The sequence below is a fragment of the Scleropages formosus genome, chromosome 7, assembly GCF_900964775.1.
Source record: "Scleropages formosus chromosome 7, fSclFor1.1, whole genome shotgun sequence".
In the NCBI taxonomy this organism is placed as follows: domain Eukaryota; kingdom Metazoa; phylum Chordata; class Actinopteri; order Osteoglossiformes; family Osteoglossidae; genus Scleropages; species Scleropages formosus.
In genome coordinates, this window is record NC_041812.1 from 7,750,977 (window position 1) to 7,769,212 (window position 18,236).

General features: G+C 43.1%; 1 protein-coding gene across 4 annotated transcripts; it reads left to right on the forward strand.

The window, feature by feature from the left end:
- The first annotated feature begins 1,661 nt into the window (after positions 1-1,661).
- Positions 1,662-18,153, forward strand: slc39a6 (solute carrier family 39 member 6). Of its 4 annotated transcripts, none has more exons than XM_018757831.2 (11): positions 1,662-1,910; positions 4,940-5,803; positions 5,982-6,132; positions 6,524-6,613; positions 6,739-6,908; positions 8,663-8,851; positions 9,015-9,102; positions 9,432-9,818; positions 10,716-10,796; positions 11,241-11,431; positions 15,539-18,153. In XM_018757831.2, exons 2-11 carry the CDS (start codon positions 4,943-4,945, stop codon positions 15,689-15,691), a joined length of 2,361 nt encoding a protein of 786 aa, XP_018613347.1. In that variant the 5' UTR covers positions 1,662-1,910; positions 4,940-4,942; the 3' UTR covers positions 15,692-18,153. The 4 variants fall into 4 exon arrangements, with proteins under 4 accessions (XP_018613347.1, XP_018613345.1, XP_018613346.1 ...); XM_018757829.2 differs by lacking the exon at positions 1,662-1,910 and adding an exon at positions 3,072-3,936; XM_018757830.2 differs by lacking the exon at positions 1,662-1,910 and adding an exon at positions 3,072-3,936 and having other exon boundaries at positions 9,015-9,096.
- Positions 18,154-18,236: the final 83 nt, after the last annotated feature.

An 18,236-nucleotide genomic window follows, 5' to 3' on the forward strand; every position in this document is an offset into this window, starting at 1 on the left:
ATTTTTTTTGTTTTTTAAATATTATACGATACACAAATGAGCAAGTACAATGCCAGAGTAATGGCTGAATAAAGGCTGTATCTGGGAATGCTTATGGAGTTACGATGCGTGAACACTTACACCGTAAATGAGCTGGAGAGATCATGGTCCAAGCGGATCTGGAAAAGGTGAGTTTTCAGACCCTTCTTGAAAATAGACAGAGTTTCCCCAGTTCTGAATGAGAGGGGAAGGTCGTTCCACCACAACGGACCCAGAACCGAGAACCTCCGAGCTTTGCCTTTCGTGCGCGGGACCACCAAGCGAGCGGAAATAGATGAGCGAAGGGGCCTGGCTGGGGTGTATCGGTTGATGAAGTCTTGTAAATAGCTGGGAGCAGTTCTATTGATGCATTTGTACACAGTAACCAGGGTTTTGAATTTGATTCGGACAGCTATAGGAAGCCAGTGCAGAGAAATGAATAGAGAAGATACATGGGAGCGCTTTGGCAAATCAAACACAACTCGTGCAGCAGCATTCTGTAGAAGCTGCAGAGGTTTGATGGCAGTAGCAGGAAGGCCACACAGGAGAGAGTTACAGTAGTCCAGACGGGAAGTCACCATAGCCTGGACAAGTAGTTGGGCGGAGTCAGAAGTGAGGTAGGGACGGATCCCAAGAATATTATGCAGGATGTACCTACAGGACCGGGTTGTGGCTTCAATATGTTGAGAGAATGACAGACTCGCATCAATCGTTCCTCCCAGACTCTTAGCAAAGGAGCTAGGCGAAATGAGTGAAACTAATTATAAACACAGAAGGGGACACAGCAGGTCTGGGGTTCGAGTCCCGCTTGGGGTGCCTTGCGATGGACTGGTGTCCCATCCTGGGCGTGTTCCTTCCCCCTCCAGCCTCGTGTTGCTGGGTCGGTCTCCGGTTCGCTGCGGGACAAGCGGTTTCAGCCACTCTGTCTCTGTGTGTGTGTGTGTGTGTGATTACAAAAACAAATATACCGTGTAGCATGTTTACAGTATCCATATGTTTAGAAATATAAAGTTCCTCTACATTCAGAAACGAACGTAAATAAATAGTGTTTTGTTTTTACAGATGTTTCCCCATACTGCTCGCACCAAGAACACCTCGGTCAACACAAATATACAACACGAAGCGTCACAATGCCAGGAAAGACACGATGTAAAAACAACGAGTGGCGAAGGCTTTCCTCGGAAAGGAGTCCAGGAATCGGGCCAATGGAAACACACGTCAAGCGTCCAACTACTTTTGCGTCTACTTTTAACTCCCAGCAAGCGCGTGTCCCCGCTCATTCAACCTTTTGCTACTTGTAAACTGGACGCATGGCTTAGGCACTTCAGGGTCAGGATCTGTTCTGGCCCATTCCACCAAATTCAACCCCTGTATTCCCACCCGATCCCATTCCAACCCCATTCTCATCAGTTCAAACCAACAGCGATCCATTTCAGCCTCATTCGGTCAAACCCGTTCGGTCTTTCGGACCATTCGGTCCCGTTCCGACCCATATGGTCTCTTTTGGTCCCACTTTGGCACATTTTACTAAAAGCAATCCCATTTTAACTCATTTGGTCCCCTTCAGGCCCGTTTAATTACAATTTTAAGTCCACTCCAACCAGTCTGATCCCGTTCCATCCTGTCCAATGATATTCAATCCCATTCCGACCCGTTCAGTTACAATAAATCCGACCCCTACGATCCCATTCTGACTCGTTCAGCTGCGATAAGTCCAATTCCGACCCATTCGGACCCGTTCCGTCTTATGGGCGCGCTCCTCCTCCTTCTCCCCGCGTCGCGCGCGCCAGATGTCTTCCTACAGAGACTCCTGAAAGGCACGCGCTGCTCCCTGCCTCATTAACAGCGAACGCGGCGGGCGGACACGCGGAGTGCGGCGCGACGGCGAGCACGTGAGTTTCATCGCTCTTCTCGCCTCCCATCGCCTTTATTCTCCTTTATATGTTTGCTCGTGTGCTTCCACAGCCCTCGCGCACTCTGCACGCGGCGGTGCTCCTGCGCTCGGCGCGCCGCGAGTCCCCCTCTTTGCACACCGCCGCGTTCGCGCGTTTCCGGGGCTTCACGCGCTCCTCGTTGCACACGGCACGGGGACGAGTGCAGGGTGCACAAAACCGGCCCGCGCGCTCATTTTTCCGTCTTATGTGTGTGAGGCGGTGTGCTCGTGTGTAGTTCGGCAGCTAAAGGCGCTTTGGGCGAGTCGTGGCGCTTTAATTGCTGTTTTTTTTTTCTGAATTTTATTTCGTCTGTGTTTTTAGAGCGGCCGGGCCTGCTATACAGGCCCGAACACCGCCACAATTTACGGTGTTGGCTCGACAAATACGGAGAAACACAGCGCTTTAGCACGTTAGCTTACTGGTACAGCCGCTCTCGTGTTTGCGGTGTAATACAGAAACAAATTATTTCAAAAAGTGTACCATAGTTGACGGACGAAAACGTTTTTTTTTTAAATAAAAAAATAATAAAAACGTCGCTAGCTAGTATGCTAGCAGCGCGTTTACTGCTTTTAAATGTCCGTATTCGACGTGTTAGCGGAACATACTGACGTTAAACAAACGTGCAGTCTGGTCAGATTAGACGTCTGCAATGGGTATTTTATAATTAACAGAAGTCAGTGATGTGTTTTAATGCGAAGGTGTGTCGAAATGGAGGTTTTTTTTTCCTCTTTTTTTTTTTGAGAACAGCCGGTCCGGTCGCGTCGGACGGCGGTCTTCACCTGTCAGGGTTTCCTCGCAGAAAAGCCTTAAACACCGGCCCTTCTCCACATTTCTTCTCTGATAAATATTTAAGTCCGCTTTCTAAGTTAAAATATTACAAGAACCGGCTTTCTTACAACGTATAAAAGTCTTATTTATAATTTTGCTTCCGGTAATGGAGACGTGTGACCTCAGAGCTGGACACAGTCGCACGTCGTCGATTGGGTTGATCAGAAAGATCCCAGACTGGAGACATAAACGAGAAGAAATATTTTAAATAAATATGATTCTCAGTCATCCCCTCTTAATCTGTTCTTAACTGTATTTCCAGGCATCAAACATTGACAGCTGTACATTTCACTGCCTGGACTTGTAGTCCCAGCACACAAGCATGCTTTGGCCCACCTGTTAATGTCGCAGTTAATAACTGTATTAATATTATTATCCTTTATTTTTAAGTTAACTTACAGGGTCAGATAATTACAACAGTTCAGAGTTTAAACAGGATATTCTTGTCAATGCAGGGTAAGTAACTTGAGCAGGGGTGCGACAGCAGCAGGTGGGATTTGTTACAACAACCTTAAGGTTGTAGTAACAGCTGAAACCATCACACATCCCTCTGCTAACAAAAGCGATGTCACGCTTAAAACTTGCAAAATGAGCGTGATCTATGCGAGGTATCGGCCAGGGAGCTTGTGGTGACCGGTTACGGTCATGCAGATTAAGTAATGGGGGGGAATTCTCCGGTTTTATGCCCGAAACCCTGTGCTGAATATAATGATTAATATATCCACTGTGTACATGTGACAGACCCTCTTGCTGTTTTAGAGCAGAACTAATCAGTTTATGGGCCCCTGTAGCAACAATGAATTTAATTGAAAGTCACATTTTTACATGGATTTTTAAAAATAAACAATACACAGTGAAGGTGAGAGATTGGTAGTTTTATATTTGCCCTGTCAGTGTGGTGGGGGGTAGGAAGAGTGCCTTGCGTTAAGTTCTCAGCCTTCCCGCAGTGCTTTAATACCCTAGGTACTGATCCTTTGATTGTGATTCATGGTTTGGATGTGACCCAGACCCTGGGACTGAAGGCATGTGTATCAGCGTTTTTATAGTTATAATCAAGCAACCTGAGACAAAAGGAAATATTTTGGGAAATACCCATTTCAGTCAAACACTTGCCTGGAACAGACGTCCAGCTAGGACCAACCCATTCCAGAACCAGGTATGATCTCTACTCTGAAAGGTCCCATTTCCTCAGCCTTACTCAGCTTACTGTTCTCTGCGTTGTACGAGTACCTTGACCCGTGTATGATGACGTTACCCAATCAGAAGCCAGACGAGAGTGATGAAACCTACTTAACAGGTCTGGATCCTTGAGTTGCGCTCATTAATTCCTCCAGCTCATTTTATCATCTTTCGTGCGATGTTCAAGAGCTCGGTTCACTGTACCGAAAGCTGTTTTTGGGACACCAAACTGACAGCAGTCAAGTTAAATTATAGTGGTTCACTAAGTCGCTCTACCATTCTTGGTGTACATTTGATTGCGTACTTAAGTTGATAGGGTTTGGTTTGTAGGGAAAGGTGCAGTTTTCTGAGGTGAGTAGACAAAGGGAGGAGGGTGTTTGTCTATATCTGGTTTTTTTTTTTGTTTTATTTTTTTTTTTATTTTTATATAAGCTCATTCCACCACTGTAGGGTGTTGTGGAGAATTGAGGTCCTAAACACCTCATGTTTTCCTAGGAGAGAGAGCAGCCACTGGGACTTGAACCAAACAGGTTTTTTTTTTTTTTCTCCCAGTTTCTTAGCCAGGGATGTTTTTTTTTTTTTTTGTTTTCCTCAGTTTCCACATGGCTTATTTCAGATCAATGTGATAGCCCTCTGACTGGAGGACGCAGGCTCAAATGTAAAAATAAAGTGAATTGAACTGTCCCTGCAAAATGAGAACCAGACTTACACACACTTGCAGAGTGCAGGTTATTATGTTTTCTTTATTTATGTGACACTTCACCAATCCAGACTTATGTTGTGTACTAAGCTGCTGACAGTTATTTACCCACTTAAACAGCTAGGTAATTTTTAATCTGTCAGTTCAGGGTAAGTACCTCGATTGAGGGTGATTTCATTTAAACGTGGCTCTTTCAGCTGCAAGGTGATAACTGTAACCACTGCCACCTGATGCCCTAGGTTTGTAATGATGTTAGTGTTCCTGTGTTGTACTCCTACAGAAGATGGCAGTGGTGAGACGGCTGTGTACTCGGACCCTTCTCTGCTTTTTCTTGTGCTCACCCTACTGCCATGGGAACGAGGGCCCCGACTGCCCCACTTTGGAGCAGGCGGGGTCAAAGGAGAAGCTTCAACCAACTGTGGATGTGGAAGCAGCAAAGGAGGCACAACGTCGCCACCTAGAGGCACTCTTCAGTAGGTACGGGGAAAACGGAACCATCTCCTTGGAGGGCCTGAAACGGCTTTTGGAGAGTGTGGGTCTCGACCGCATCCGGAGGGTGACTGTGCAACACCATGAGCACGTCAGCCACCGGGGGACAGGCCACCACCATCATGCACACAGTCAAGATTCACCCAACCAGCAGGATCATCCTGTGGGTCAGAAGGTGACCAAGGACCCCAAAGAACAGGGGAATGACGGACGGATTGGGAAGAAGGTGGAGGGGTCTGAGGCTCATCACAACCTCTATGTGAAGAAGTTCCCTCAGGATGTCAGCACCACCCCAGCATATACCACCAACATCTTGCTCAAGACCCAGGAGGTGCGCAGCCGGAGAAGCGCTGACTATGACTTGTCTCAGGGTGGCCCACCTGCTGCTGGAGGTCAGAATGCATTAAACCCAGATAACCTCAGCAGCACCGACCAACACATGAGCAGCCTTCTGGTCACTGGCGAGCAATCCTTGTTTTCACCAACTCCAACTGACCATGGGGGACTAGACATCCAACTCTCTGATAACAAAACAGACCACGATCATGAGCACAACCACGAGCACAGCAAAGGTCACGAACACGATGAAGAACATGACCATGATGACGACCACAATCATGAGCATGACCAGGACCACAGCTATCCAAAAGAAGAGGTGTGCAGGATGCTTCGTGCTAGCTTATTCCTATGTATTTTCAACACAAATTTGCAAGTAAAGTGAAGGTGTTTTGTACTGCTTCATTCATTACTGCCAACATTTGTGATGATAAAGTGATAAGCCACTTGTTAGTAATGTTCTGTCTCACAGTTCTTTTTATTACTTTATTTCTTAGTGTCTAAATGCCTCTAGCATCCTGGCCTCCCATGGTATGACCAAGCAGATGGCCCTCTCTCTTGACGACTTTAGCTATTTATGTCCAGCACTCCTCAATCAGATCGATAGCAAGTCCTGCATTCACCACCGAGCCGATCACCTTGGTTCAGGTATGTGATACATTTCGATTTTCTGATCAAGGTCATTAAAGAATAATGTCATTATGACTTTTTGTGGGACAGAGTATTACATGTGGGGCAGCTGGTAGTGTGGTTAGAGCTGCTGCCTTTGGACCCAAGGGTTCCAGGTTTAAATCCTCCCTCCAGCTATAGTATGCTTCAGCAAGGTACTTACCATAGATTGTTACAGTAAAATTAATCAGGTGTATAAATGAGTAAATAATTGTAAATGGCTTAACATTGAAAGTCACTTTGGAGAATAGTGTCAGCAAAATGAATAAATGTACATAATCAAACAGTTAAACCTTGTAAGGCTGAATTGTGTTATTAAAAGCTGTGAAAATTCTGAAGTTTTTTTTTTTTTTTTTTTAAAAAAACACAGATCACGATCATCATCACCATCACCACGATCATCATGATCATGGAAATCACTTGCATGAAAGTGGCCAGAAAGTGGGATCAATCCATACAGGTATTTGTCCTTCAGGAGGAGTTTGTGTCTGTTTTTTTTCCTTGCCAGTGGAATTTTTTTGGAGGTGGGGGAGCTGGGGGTGGTGTCAGTCCGAAAGGTTCATCATTTACCAATGTGTGTTTCAGCCTGGGTCGGAGGTGTCGTGTCCATAACCATCATCAGTCTGCTGTCCCTGCTGGGTGTGATCCTCATCCCGTTGATGAACCGCATCTTCTTCAAGTTCCTCCTCAGCTTCCTCGTGGCCCTGGCTGTGGGCACGCTCAGTGGCGATGCCTTCCTACACCTCATCCCACATGTGAGTGAACATCACCTCTGTGGCCATCATGTGCTGCATGATAGCATTCTGCAGATTTCTCAGATTAGAGAGATCCACTCTGTCACTTCCAAAGTCAGCACAACATTGAGTAAATGAGCATTCCAGCTAATATGAATGTGTTGTAATTTGTTTTGTCTGTTTATATCCATAACTATTTGTCCCGTGCAGTGTCACAGTGGTCTTGACTCTAAGAAGCACAGGGCATAAGGCAGGGTACACCCTGGACAGGATACCAGTCAGTGACAGGAAAACATGTTAATTAACATACAGGTGAAGGGTAATCTCTTTTGAGTGTGGGGGGGGGAAACCAGAGCACTGCAGGAAACCCACACAAACATGAGGAGAACACACAAACTCCATCTAGACACAAGCTGGATTTGAACCAGACCAGGGGATATTGACAAAGGACCTCCTCAACTACTGTTTGTGACTGTGTCTGACATGGGGGGGGGGAAGAAATCCAGTGGTCTTTCTACTTGAAAAACACATGCCAGGTTGTGGATTGGTGTCCTTAGACAGTTAATAACAGCTGATTATTTAGGGTGTAAAAATACACAAACTCCTATTTGAGGACATTGGCTAATCGCTTGGTGTTCGGTGCATTACTGTCACACCTATTGGCACAGACACAAATCAAATATTGTTCAGTTCTGCTTCTCCTTATAAGAGCACAGAAGCTTTTTTACATTCCATGCTGTTCTAGTTGAACCACCTGCAGTGTCCAGTAGCAAATAGAAAAAGCACCATTTGTACCCTTTTAGGTAACATCACAAGTACTCCCACCCGAACTGAGTTACAGCACAGTCAGAAACAGTGTATTGAGAAAATGCAAATACAGAGCACCAGTGCAGGAGGTTAGGGTATTTCTGAGGGGGTCATTTACATTTATTCATTTAGCAGATGCTTTTCTCCAAAGCGACACACACACATTTTCTGACCCGCTTGTCCCATACGGGGTCGCGGGGAACCGGAGCCTAACCCGGCAACACGGGGCATAAGGCTGGAGGGGGAGGGGACACACCCAGGACGGGACGCCAGTCTGTCACAAGGCACCCCAAGCAGGACTTAAACCCCAGACCCACCGGAGTGCAGGACCCGGTCCAACCCACTGCGCCACCACGTCCCCAAAGCGACATACAACTCGGCAAAAAAAAAAGAAAACAAAATTGTACATTACATTAGGAGAAAGAAAGTCATAGTTGCAGATGTGATTCTTAACTAAACCTAGTTTTTTTTTTTTTTTTTTGTTTCTTTCCACTTGAAGCACTGATGTTCATCGCTTGAGTAGGTGCATAAAACGCAGAATAGGTGAATCACTAAGCTCAAATAGTGATGATGATCTGGTGATATGGTTCAGATGTGAACTTCTCTTGTAAAAATTGTCACGCTTGAGTCAAACATGAATTTGTGGAGAGATACTCTGGTTCTGGAACATTGTAATAAAATACTTTCTTGCCAAAATATTCATCTGTACCGTTATTGTTTTGATTTAAGAAGAATATAAAGGGAACAAATCAGACTTTTACTTAAATGTCATTCATATGTCCAAAAGACCTTTAAGTGTAACTAATTCTTAAATATACTGCAATGACCCCAGAGTTTTACACAACACTTAGAAGAACAATGCTCTCTTATTCTTTGTACTGGTCTTTTTCACTTATGTATATTATTCTTGGTGAGTTGCTTAATCATAACCTGTGACATTTTTCTGAACCGGTTTTCTGGTCTGTCAGTCCCAGGGAGGCCATCACCACCATCACCGCGTGGCTAACGAGAGTGAGTTCCACAGCGACCATGACAATGGGGAGGCCAACCTGGACGCAGTATGGAAAGGCCTCACAGCACTGGGGGGTGTTTATTTCATGTTCCTCATCGAACACTTTCTCACATTGGGCAAAATGTACAAGGAAAAGAAGCAGAAGGTATGTATTGTTGGGAAATGCTCAGATGTTGCTCTTTTTTCCTGTAACCTCAGCTGACTCAGTGCCCCACAAAAGCAGCCTTTCAAAAGCAGCCAAAGGCTGGTGTAACACTCAAGTTATGACATTCTTTGCAAGATCCTGATGGTCTGATGTCATTTTGCAGAACCAGAAGTTTGATCAAAATGAAGACAATGTTGATGCAGACAAGGTGCCAGCGGTGGAGGAGAATGACAACTTAAAACCTGGTGAAGGTTCGGGGAAGGGGTGTGGTGCAGCGGGTTCTATTTCCCTTTTCTCAATTGTACAGCGAGGGGAGTGCATCAGTGTGCAGTTTCTACAGGAACATAATCATGCATATTTGATTTCAGCTTCAGTCTTTTCTTGTCAGACCTCAGGCTATCTGTTTGCTTGAGGAGAGAAAAAAATCAATTCTGTTAATTTAGTCAAGTCCTTGTAAAAATAAATTTTTACAGAAGGCTCCACGTCCAAATCTATTCGTATTAAATAGTTGCTGCAAGCTGTGTTGTTGACTCCAGACTCAAAAGTTTTTTTTTGTTTTTTTTTTGCTTGTTTTCTGCAGATGTAGAAGCGAATGGGGAGGGGCATTTTGGCGAGCGGCCTGTCTTTGTGGCCGAGTCCGCAGCGCAGGGTGTGGCGGAGGAGGAGGAGGTGATGCTGGCCCCAGCCGCACCCTCAGTTGGTTACAGTGGCGCCTACTCCTCTGAAGACTGTGAGAACAAATGCCACTCGCATTTCCACGACACGGTGGGGCAGCCAGATGACCTGCACCACCACCACCATGATTACCACCATATCCTCCATCACCACCACTCCCAGAACCACCACCCGCACAGCCACTCGCACTCCTACTCCCAGCAGCACTTCCGGGATGCTGGTGTGGCCACGCTGGCCTGGATGGTCATCATGGGCGACGGCCTGCACAACTTCAGCGATGGCCTGGCCATTGGTATGGTCCCGCTCTGCCTCTCCCGGGCTGCTTATGCGCAGTTCTGTCACGGTGAACCAGGAATACAATTGAAATATTCAGACTGAACTGAGCTGTTGGCTATAATGCATGTTACCTTAGACCCCCTTGTGTATATGTTTTGTTCTATGTAGGTCAGCACTATTGTGTACCATGTTTTTTGAAAAAATTCTGACTAGACTGTAATTAAATGGAACCCCTGGAGCAGGAACTGGAAAACGATACTGAGGTCTCGACAAGCGTATTTGATTTAGCATCACTTCAGCTGTGCGGTCCATTCTGTCAGAAAGAAATTAAGAGCTCAGCTGGAACAAAACAGGCCAATCCCATGGGCCGTGAGAACCATGGTTGGTGACGCTAGCTCTGTACCCTTCACAAAGATACTTGAGTTACCCTTAATGCACTTCCCTTATATCAGTTTCTGTCATTTAAGTCCAGCAATTTATGGCTTGGTATATTTGTTTAGTCTTTTAGCTAACACTTTTCTCCAAACTGACTTAGATTTCTATACTAAACTACTACTCTATAAATAGGTAAATCAAGTAGCTTAGTAGAAAAACCTAGCAGTATTAAGTTGCTTTGGAGAAAAGTGTCAGTTAAATGAACTAATAAACAACTGGATCATTTTTATTTGTTTCCATTCAGGCCAGACTAGTTGACCAGCAAAACTTCAGTAGGAGTGGGGTTTGAATCTCGGGTCCTTCCAGTACAAGATGGAGCCAAGAGTTACACCACCTCATGATCCTCTTGTTCTATAAGGCGTATCTTAAGTCTTAGCAGTCTACAGCCCAGTTTTGAGAAACTTGTCTGACTGAGACAGTGTGCAGAACCAGGTTTGACTGACAGTGATGTATGTGTGTCTCCCCCCCCCTCCCCCAGGAGCAGCTTTCACCGAGGGCCTTTCCAGTGGACTCAGTACATCTGTAGCAGTCTTCTGCCATGAGCTTCCCCACGAACTGGGTTAGCTGATGTTGCTGTTTCCAGCTCATCCAATCACAGGCATTGCTTTCACCAAAAATGTGACCACACATATATGGGAACTGGAACAATAGTGCAGTGTTCACTGAAACAAAAAACATCCAGATGTTTTTGATGTCATGCTTATACAACAAAGCACCCTTGGGAGAACTAGTGAGCCTGAAATGTTCCTGTAAAATAACCATATTTATAAAAGCTTGTAAATTTACATCATCCTGCATAAGAGCACTGGCAAAGCAGCTGAATTTAATAAGTGATAATGGAGTTCGAGGAGAGAGTAATGGGTTCTGTTGGGAAGTTTTATGACTTCTCAACAACACCAGAATTACAAAGAGGTTCATAAGATGATCATGTGGTGTTGAGGCACAACCCTGTAGTTAGTATTGTTGATAACCACACACTAAGGCTGAGCATTTCTCCCCACAGGCGACTTCGCTGTGTTGCTCAAGGCTGGCATGACGGTGCGCCAGGCAATTTTGTACAATGCGCTGTCAGCAATGATGGCATACTTGGGCATGGCCACAGGCATCCTCATTGGGCACTATGCTGAGAATGTCTCCATGTGGATATTTGCGCTTACCGCTGGCCTCTTCATGTACGTGGCACTCGTTGACATGGTAGGTCAAGTTCTGCTACATTTATGCATGTAACACTGGTCTTAACTAGCAACACGCTATCAAAGATTCCCTCTCAGGTTGCTTAGCAATCACTCAAAATTTCTGTTAACAGAAAATGAACTTATTAGTGAAGTGAATGAATAGGGTAAGTGAATATGTATACTATCTGTAGCTTTGGATAAGGGTTTGCTCTGCAGCCAACACATTTCAGTATCATAATTTTTTAGTCCCATACTTCTTTTGATGGAGGCCTTTGTGGCAATTTTACTCAACTGAGTAAATTTTTTTTCCAATTTTACTGTATAATAGAATTGTAATCTATCTGTAATAGAAGTGTGTATCAGAAAGGACTATGAACATCACAGCTGATATTGTCCTGTGAACCCGGGGCCGCTCTGCTCATCATGGAGCTCATATATGGCATTGCTCCGTCACTTCCAATTTGGTGACTTATCAAACTGCATCCAAGTGAGAAATTGGGTCTCACCCAAAAGGCACAATGTTGAAAGGACTACAGTTATAGATCTGGCTCCATCTCTTCTATGACAGACTGAAATTACTGCTTATCATTCATTTAGCTGGTTAGCAGGTCCTCCCATGTTGGCACTTATCTCAAGGTTATAACAGAAGGGTCAAACCTGGGACTTGAACCAGCAACTGTCTGGTAATATGTCCATATCACTACCTACTGTAAAATGTGCTACCCTGCTGCGCTAGATTTTCTAGCCTGTTGCCAGCATCCATCCCTATAGTTAGATTTGGGGCAGTGTTATAGTAAGGAATGTTACAGTTTGGAGTTCACAAGTTCAAATCCCATTCCTACCAAAACTGTTGTGTATTAAGGCAGTACTTAATAATGTACTACTGTAATAACTGTAAATTACCTTCAGTGAAATAAGTTACTGCATGATTCAGTCATTTTTTTCAGCAATATGTGGGTCGATAAGTGGTCATTTTTAGAGCTGTCACCTTGCGGAAAAATGACCTGGGTTCATATCTCACCCAGGCTGCAGTAACTTGGTCAAATTAAATGGGTAAAATTGAATTTGAAAGTAATGTAATTAAACCCTTGTTAGGGATGTTAACGGGCAGTAGGTGGCATAGTCAGACCTGGTGTTCTGAAACCTGAAGACCCAATTTTTAATCTCACCCCTTCCTATAGCGTTAGTGATCGAGGTGCTTATGTTGAAATGATACAGTAAAAATTGCCCAGTTGTTTAAATGGGCAAATAGTTATAAACATTGTACATAATTCACATTGTAAGTGATTTTGGACAAAGGTGCCAGGTATATAATGTTAATAATATCCCAACACAAAATGGTTTAACCATGCTATTTTGTGCTAATTTAGGTAAACAGAATGAGAAACCACGGTGGCAATCCATGATTTAGTGCAAAAGGATTCTCGGTAATCTCCACCCTGATGCCTGTCTTCCAAGAACAGGATGAGGCAGTTGAGTATAATTGACCTGTTGTGTCAAAACCAGCACTTCTGGAACCTCCTGACTAACCATAGACTCTTAGACCCAGCCAGACTGTAATCAGCTTCTGATGCTGGCACTTACTGGTTATGTTTGGGTGAATGAAATGGTAAATAGAAAAATTGCTGTATGATGTTAGGTATCAGTTTTCCCACAGAGCTCTTTGTGTATGCATTTGTCTGTCTGTCTCTTTATAAACGAGTTAGAAGCAGGTCAGTCAGAAGTAGAATGACACACTAACAGGTTTTACAAAATGCTTCAGTTGGCTCCTATTTGTACATGAAATGCCAAATAAAGTGAATCATCACGATAGTCAAAGCAACGTGACATCCAGGATACTCTGCAGCCATCTAAAGTGTATCGACATCCAGGTTGGTCTGTATGTGGTTTAAGACTGGAGGTTTCAATCCCAGTCCTCTCACCCTTCACTTTATGATGGCTTTCCTTCTAGCAGAGTTGATAAATTGAGTTGTTCCTTGAATAATTCACACAACTGAAATAACAGTAAACCAATTACTGTACTTCACAATAAGATGAGAGAATTTAAAGGGATATACAGCCTTCCCTTGCATAACAAAGGGTGATGTTTACATTCATTTCACTGACCCCTTTCTCCAAAGCAATTTACAGTTTTAAGGTACTTACTATTATTAAGTTACTATTATTTACCCATTTATACAGCTAGGTAGTTTTATTGGAGCACTTTAGGGTAAGTACCTTCCTCAAGGGTACTGCAGCTTGAGGTAGGATTCAAACCTGTACCCTTTGGGTTCAAAGGCAGCAGCTCTAACCACTATGCTACCAGCTCTCCTCAGATAGTACATTAATTTTGGTTTAGAGCATGTAATTTGTACCAAAAAAAAATGCATAATGAGCTGTCAACTCACTTGCAAGAAAAGCCTTTTGGGACAAACATTTCAAATCAAAATGCAGGCCTTGGTGATACCAAGAACCCCATTCGTCGTGCGGCTTCTTCTGTGCATATCAGTTGTCTCCTAGGTATCTACTTGGTTGCAATAAACTCACAAATCTCATCACTTTTTGTGATAGTGTAAAATCAAAACTGGCAAACCTAAACCAAAGTGTAAAATAGTGCAAAATCATAACTGGAAGTCTTCGAAACAAAGTTTTGAAGTATGAAAAGGAATAAAAAAGCAAAGGCTTACCTATTAGTTTAAAAGTTGCAGTGATAGTTATCACAAATGATATTTTATAAATAGCTCAGCAATGGGAGGTTATGAGGGTTACAAGTGATTCAGTAAATACCTACCAAGACAGTTCTCTTAGTGTAGTGTTCTAATTTTATGCACACATTTAGAAACAGCTTTCCAAAGCACTTTACAAAGATATTTACAATAGGGGCATGTAAGAAATTATATTAAAAGATCAAAGGATAAAACAACAAAACTGGGAAAATAATAGTAAGATGAATAATGAAGGAGGATAGAAAAAGGATGATGTTTGCTTTTGAACGTGATAAGTCACTGAACATGTGGGTCTTGGGCCTGGATTTAAAGGTGTTCAGAGCAAGCCTGATATTTTGGACTTGGTTCTGATTTTGAATTAGAATTTCTCTATTTAAATAAGACAGGAGTCTTGCATGTTTGGTGAAAATAATAGATGGACCACTTGTGGTTTAGGAATGAATTTTTCCCCTTTAAACAAGTTCGTTTTATGAGAATTCACATTACATGCAGGCTTTCAAGAACAAATGATCCTTTTAATGTGAGGAAAGCCTGTGCTGAACATATACAGGTACTGCTGAAGGTGCATTTACCACCATCTCAGTGAGGCCAAATAATTACTAGGGCAGGATGGATGGAAACAATCACAGAAAGTCTGGTGGGATGTGAGGAACAGGACTGGAAATTTCTGCTTTAAAGTGTTCTCGGTGGGCTCGTTCCATCTAGAGGCCGAGTACTGAAACTGCACTCTTAGTCCAAGGAAAGGGCCTATGCATTTTCATTTTTTATTCATTGTTTTTTCACACAAGCAGTTTTCACTCAAACTGTGGTGACAGCTGCCCACCAGACACCCATCAGTACATTTGAGTCCAACTGATGTGATTTTAACAAATGCATACCGGATGAAAGGCAGATGGCATGGAGGAAATAATTAGATTCTAATCCTCCTTTGCTTGATGTTTCCATCCTGAATAGTATGAATAGTATTAATAGAGTTGAGCTAAGATGCTGCTAGACAGCTCATCATATTTCACTATAGCAATACAACATGCAATGGCTGGGTTAGTCATACGTTTAGAATTAAGTTTCATAAAATACAAAATTGCACATATTGGAAGGATTAAACAAGTTGTCTCGTCATAAGAGAAGTTTAAACATTTGATGCATGACAGCAGGCTTATCTGCCGCATATAATGTTTTGTTGCTTGTACTACATTTTTATTCAAAATGTTGTTTTTCCTCACCAATACAGTTGCCATTTTACTTGAGCAGTTGCTCTAGGGTTTTAAAGCAGGGCCCCTCACAAGATATGACCCAACAACCTTTCTGTTGCAAGGCTGTGCCTTTAACAGGTATCCATTTCCAACCTGCAGTATCCAGCTATCATAAGACATTGAAGCTAAACTGTCTACCCCCTGCCCCTATGCCCCTATTTCACACAGATGCCGGAGATGCTGCACAATAACGCAGGTGATCATGGCTTTAGCCACTGTGGCTATTTCCTGTTGCAGAATGCTGGTATCCTGCTGGGATTTGGCATCATGCTGCTCATCGCCATCTTCGAGAACAAGATCCAGCTGGACTTTGACCTCTAACACATCGGGGTACACGCGATCCTGTCACCATTTATGGAATCAGCCATCTTTGTGTCAGACCCGCACATCTCTCAGAGAGAGTTTCTTGTTTTTCCTTTGTAAATACTATTTACAAAAAGTTACCTATTTTTGTGACTTTTTTCAAATCCATGTCATCGTCAAAGGACATCCTTTGCTTTGGGTGGGCAGAGGTGACTCTGATTGTATGCAGCATTTAAGTGTTACGAGAACGGCCAGTTACAGAACTCACCGTTATTTTTGTTTCCATGGAAGACGACCTCTTCTATTTGCCTTCAATGTCCCGCCAAAGGAAAAAGAAGGGGGGGATGGATGTTGAGGGGCAGAAATGTACTCCAAAACTGGAACCAAGAGAGTAACAAGTAATTATGCAGAAACTGCAAATCTATTTATTTACTTTGTGTTACCGTGTCCTCCGTGCAAAAATTAATGTATTATAACCACTGTGAAAATTCCAAAATGGATCCTTTAAGTGGCATAACCACAGTTCTGGTGGCGGAGAGTATTGTTTATAGGACCAAGCTGCCTGAAAAAAAAGCAGCCGGGAGAAAAAGCCAATCTTATTTTTATTCTCAGAACCTGTTTTCCAGTCTGAATTGTCGTTTAACTGTGTCGCATCTAGTAGGTGGTTTCCTACCAGTTCACATGGTCATTCGATGCATGAAAGCAAGACGCAACACCACCGGTTTCGTTTACATTTCTTGTCTCATGTTGCAGTCTGTTACACTTCTGAAAAATTTTGAAGGGTCAAAGAAACTGAAGAGAAATCATTCCAAGCAGGTGTTACATCAGTAAAACAAACTCGTTGTGTTGCATCAAAATGTCAGTGAATTTACATGCTTGTGTAGTGTATATTTATATCTGCATCTGTCACACAAACTGTGTTTTAGAACTTTAATGAAGGGAACTACTGATATGATCAGTATGGAATTTTATTTCTTGATCACTGTGTCCTGCGGGTAAATTTTTGGATGCAATGCCATTTGTGTGCTTCTACATTCCAAAAAAATTAAAATTAGTTCTTTTTATTAACTATTTTTCCTTTGTTGAACTGCCTCCATATGGCATCCTTACACACACACACACATACATACATACATACATACATACATACATCCGTCAACAATAATTGTTTGTCCAGTGCGGGATTGTCGTGGTCCAAAGCCTTTCCCAGAAGCCCAAGGCGTGAGACATTGTACACCCTGCACACGACACCAGTCCACCTCAGGACAATTACACAGACACGCACAGACACACACACTGTGTGCAGTTTGGAGTCAGTTTATCTGAAACAGATGTCTTTGGGCTGTGAGAGGTAACACCCATCGGATAGAAATGATACCTTCATTTTCATTCGCATTTTAACGAGGAGAGCAGAGTGTGTTGCACATTTCAAATGGCAGTAGCTAAGTGTTTATGGGCTGTGTAAATAGCTTGTGGTTGAGTGAGGGTGTGGGCACAGCTCTGCAGGAAACATGATGCATGGCACCTGAAAAGGATTATGTACTTTCTTTTGTCCCTCTTCTTTCTCCCACGTTACCCCATTTCAGTGGCTTTTCCTCAGCTGTTTATTCAAACCATGGAAGTTATAAACAACCGCTGAGATTTTCTTAAAACGGCAATATAATACAGAAACCTATGTCTCCAAGACTATACTGAGGAGTGGGAAACGGTATAAAATCAATTTGAAACAGTTTTGGAGAAGCGTGTTTTACTAACTATTAATTTGAAAACTTAATCTGTTTTCTGAAACCGCGAGTCCTGTGCACTGTTTCTATGGAGGTTCTGTGCAGATGATTGGGTGCTTATTCAGTACATACCACTACTAGTGTTGGTTCTACTGGTACCTTTCACTGCACACTGTTTCGATGGAGCAGAATTGTTTTTAAGGGTGCATTAATGCTGAATTTTTTTTTTTTTTTTAATAGATAAATATAGAGAATGTTAAGGCAAACCTTACACAGATGGATTTCTCATCATGCAGCTGATACTAAGTTTGTTCATAATTAATTTTGTTACTCCATAATTTTTACCACTAAGTCAATAAAATGCTGATGATGCACACTTCCCTTGATTTATTCGTAGGTCACGTTGCATACAAATCTGATATATCTGTAACAAAGTCTTACAAAATGTGCCAATTCCTCACGTTACAGGGTTTAATTGTTCTGACACATAACCCTATTTAACAAAGTCTCACTCTGAGGGGGTCAGTTACCATTAGGGGTGAAATGAAATTGGTTCCCTGGCAAAAAATGTTGCCTAAAATTGTGAGACAAGGGAGACTCTGAATGGAGACTTCATGATGGTTTGGTTCGCTGATGTTTATGACACAAGAATGTTCACAAGGTTACTGCCAATGTTTTTAACTCTATAAAGCATGCAGATGATGCATCATTGGAGGCCCTATGGTGTGGGGTAGGTGGTAGTGTAGTGGTTTGGGCTGCTCCCTTTGGACCTGAAGGTTGGATGTTTGAATCTAGTCTCTTGCTGTAGTACCCTTGAGCAAGCTACTTACCCTGAATTT

Coding starts and splice junctions, on each gene's coding strand:
- slc39a6 (XM_018757829.2), top strand. CDS start 3,805: ATGTGTATCAGCGTTTTTATAGTTATAATCAAGCAACCTGAGACAAAA. Junction 8,852..9,014: donor ACAAGGAAAAGAAGCAGAAG/GTATGTATTGTT, acceptor GTCATTTTGCAG/AACCAGAAGTTTGATCAAAA. Junction 11,432..15,538: donor ACGTGGCACTCGTTGACATG/GTAGGTCAAGTT, acceptor TATTTCACACAG/ATGCCGGAGATGCTGCACAA.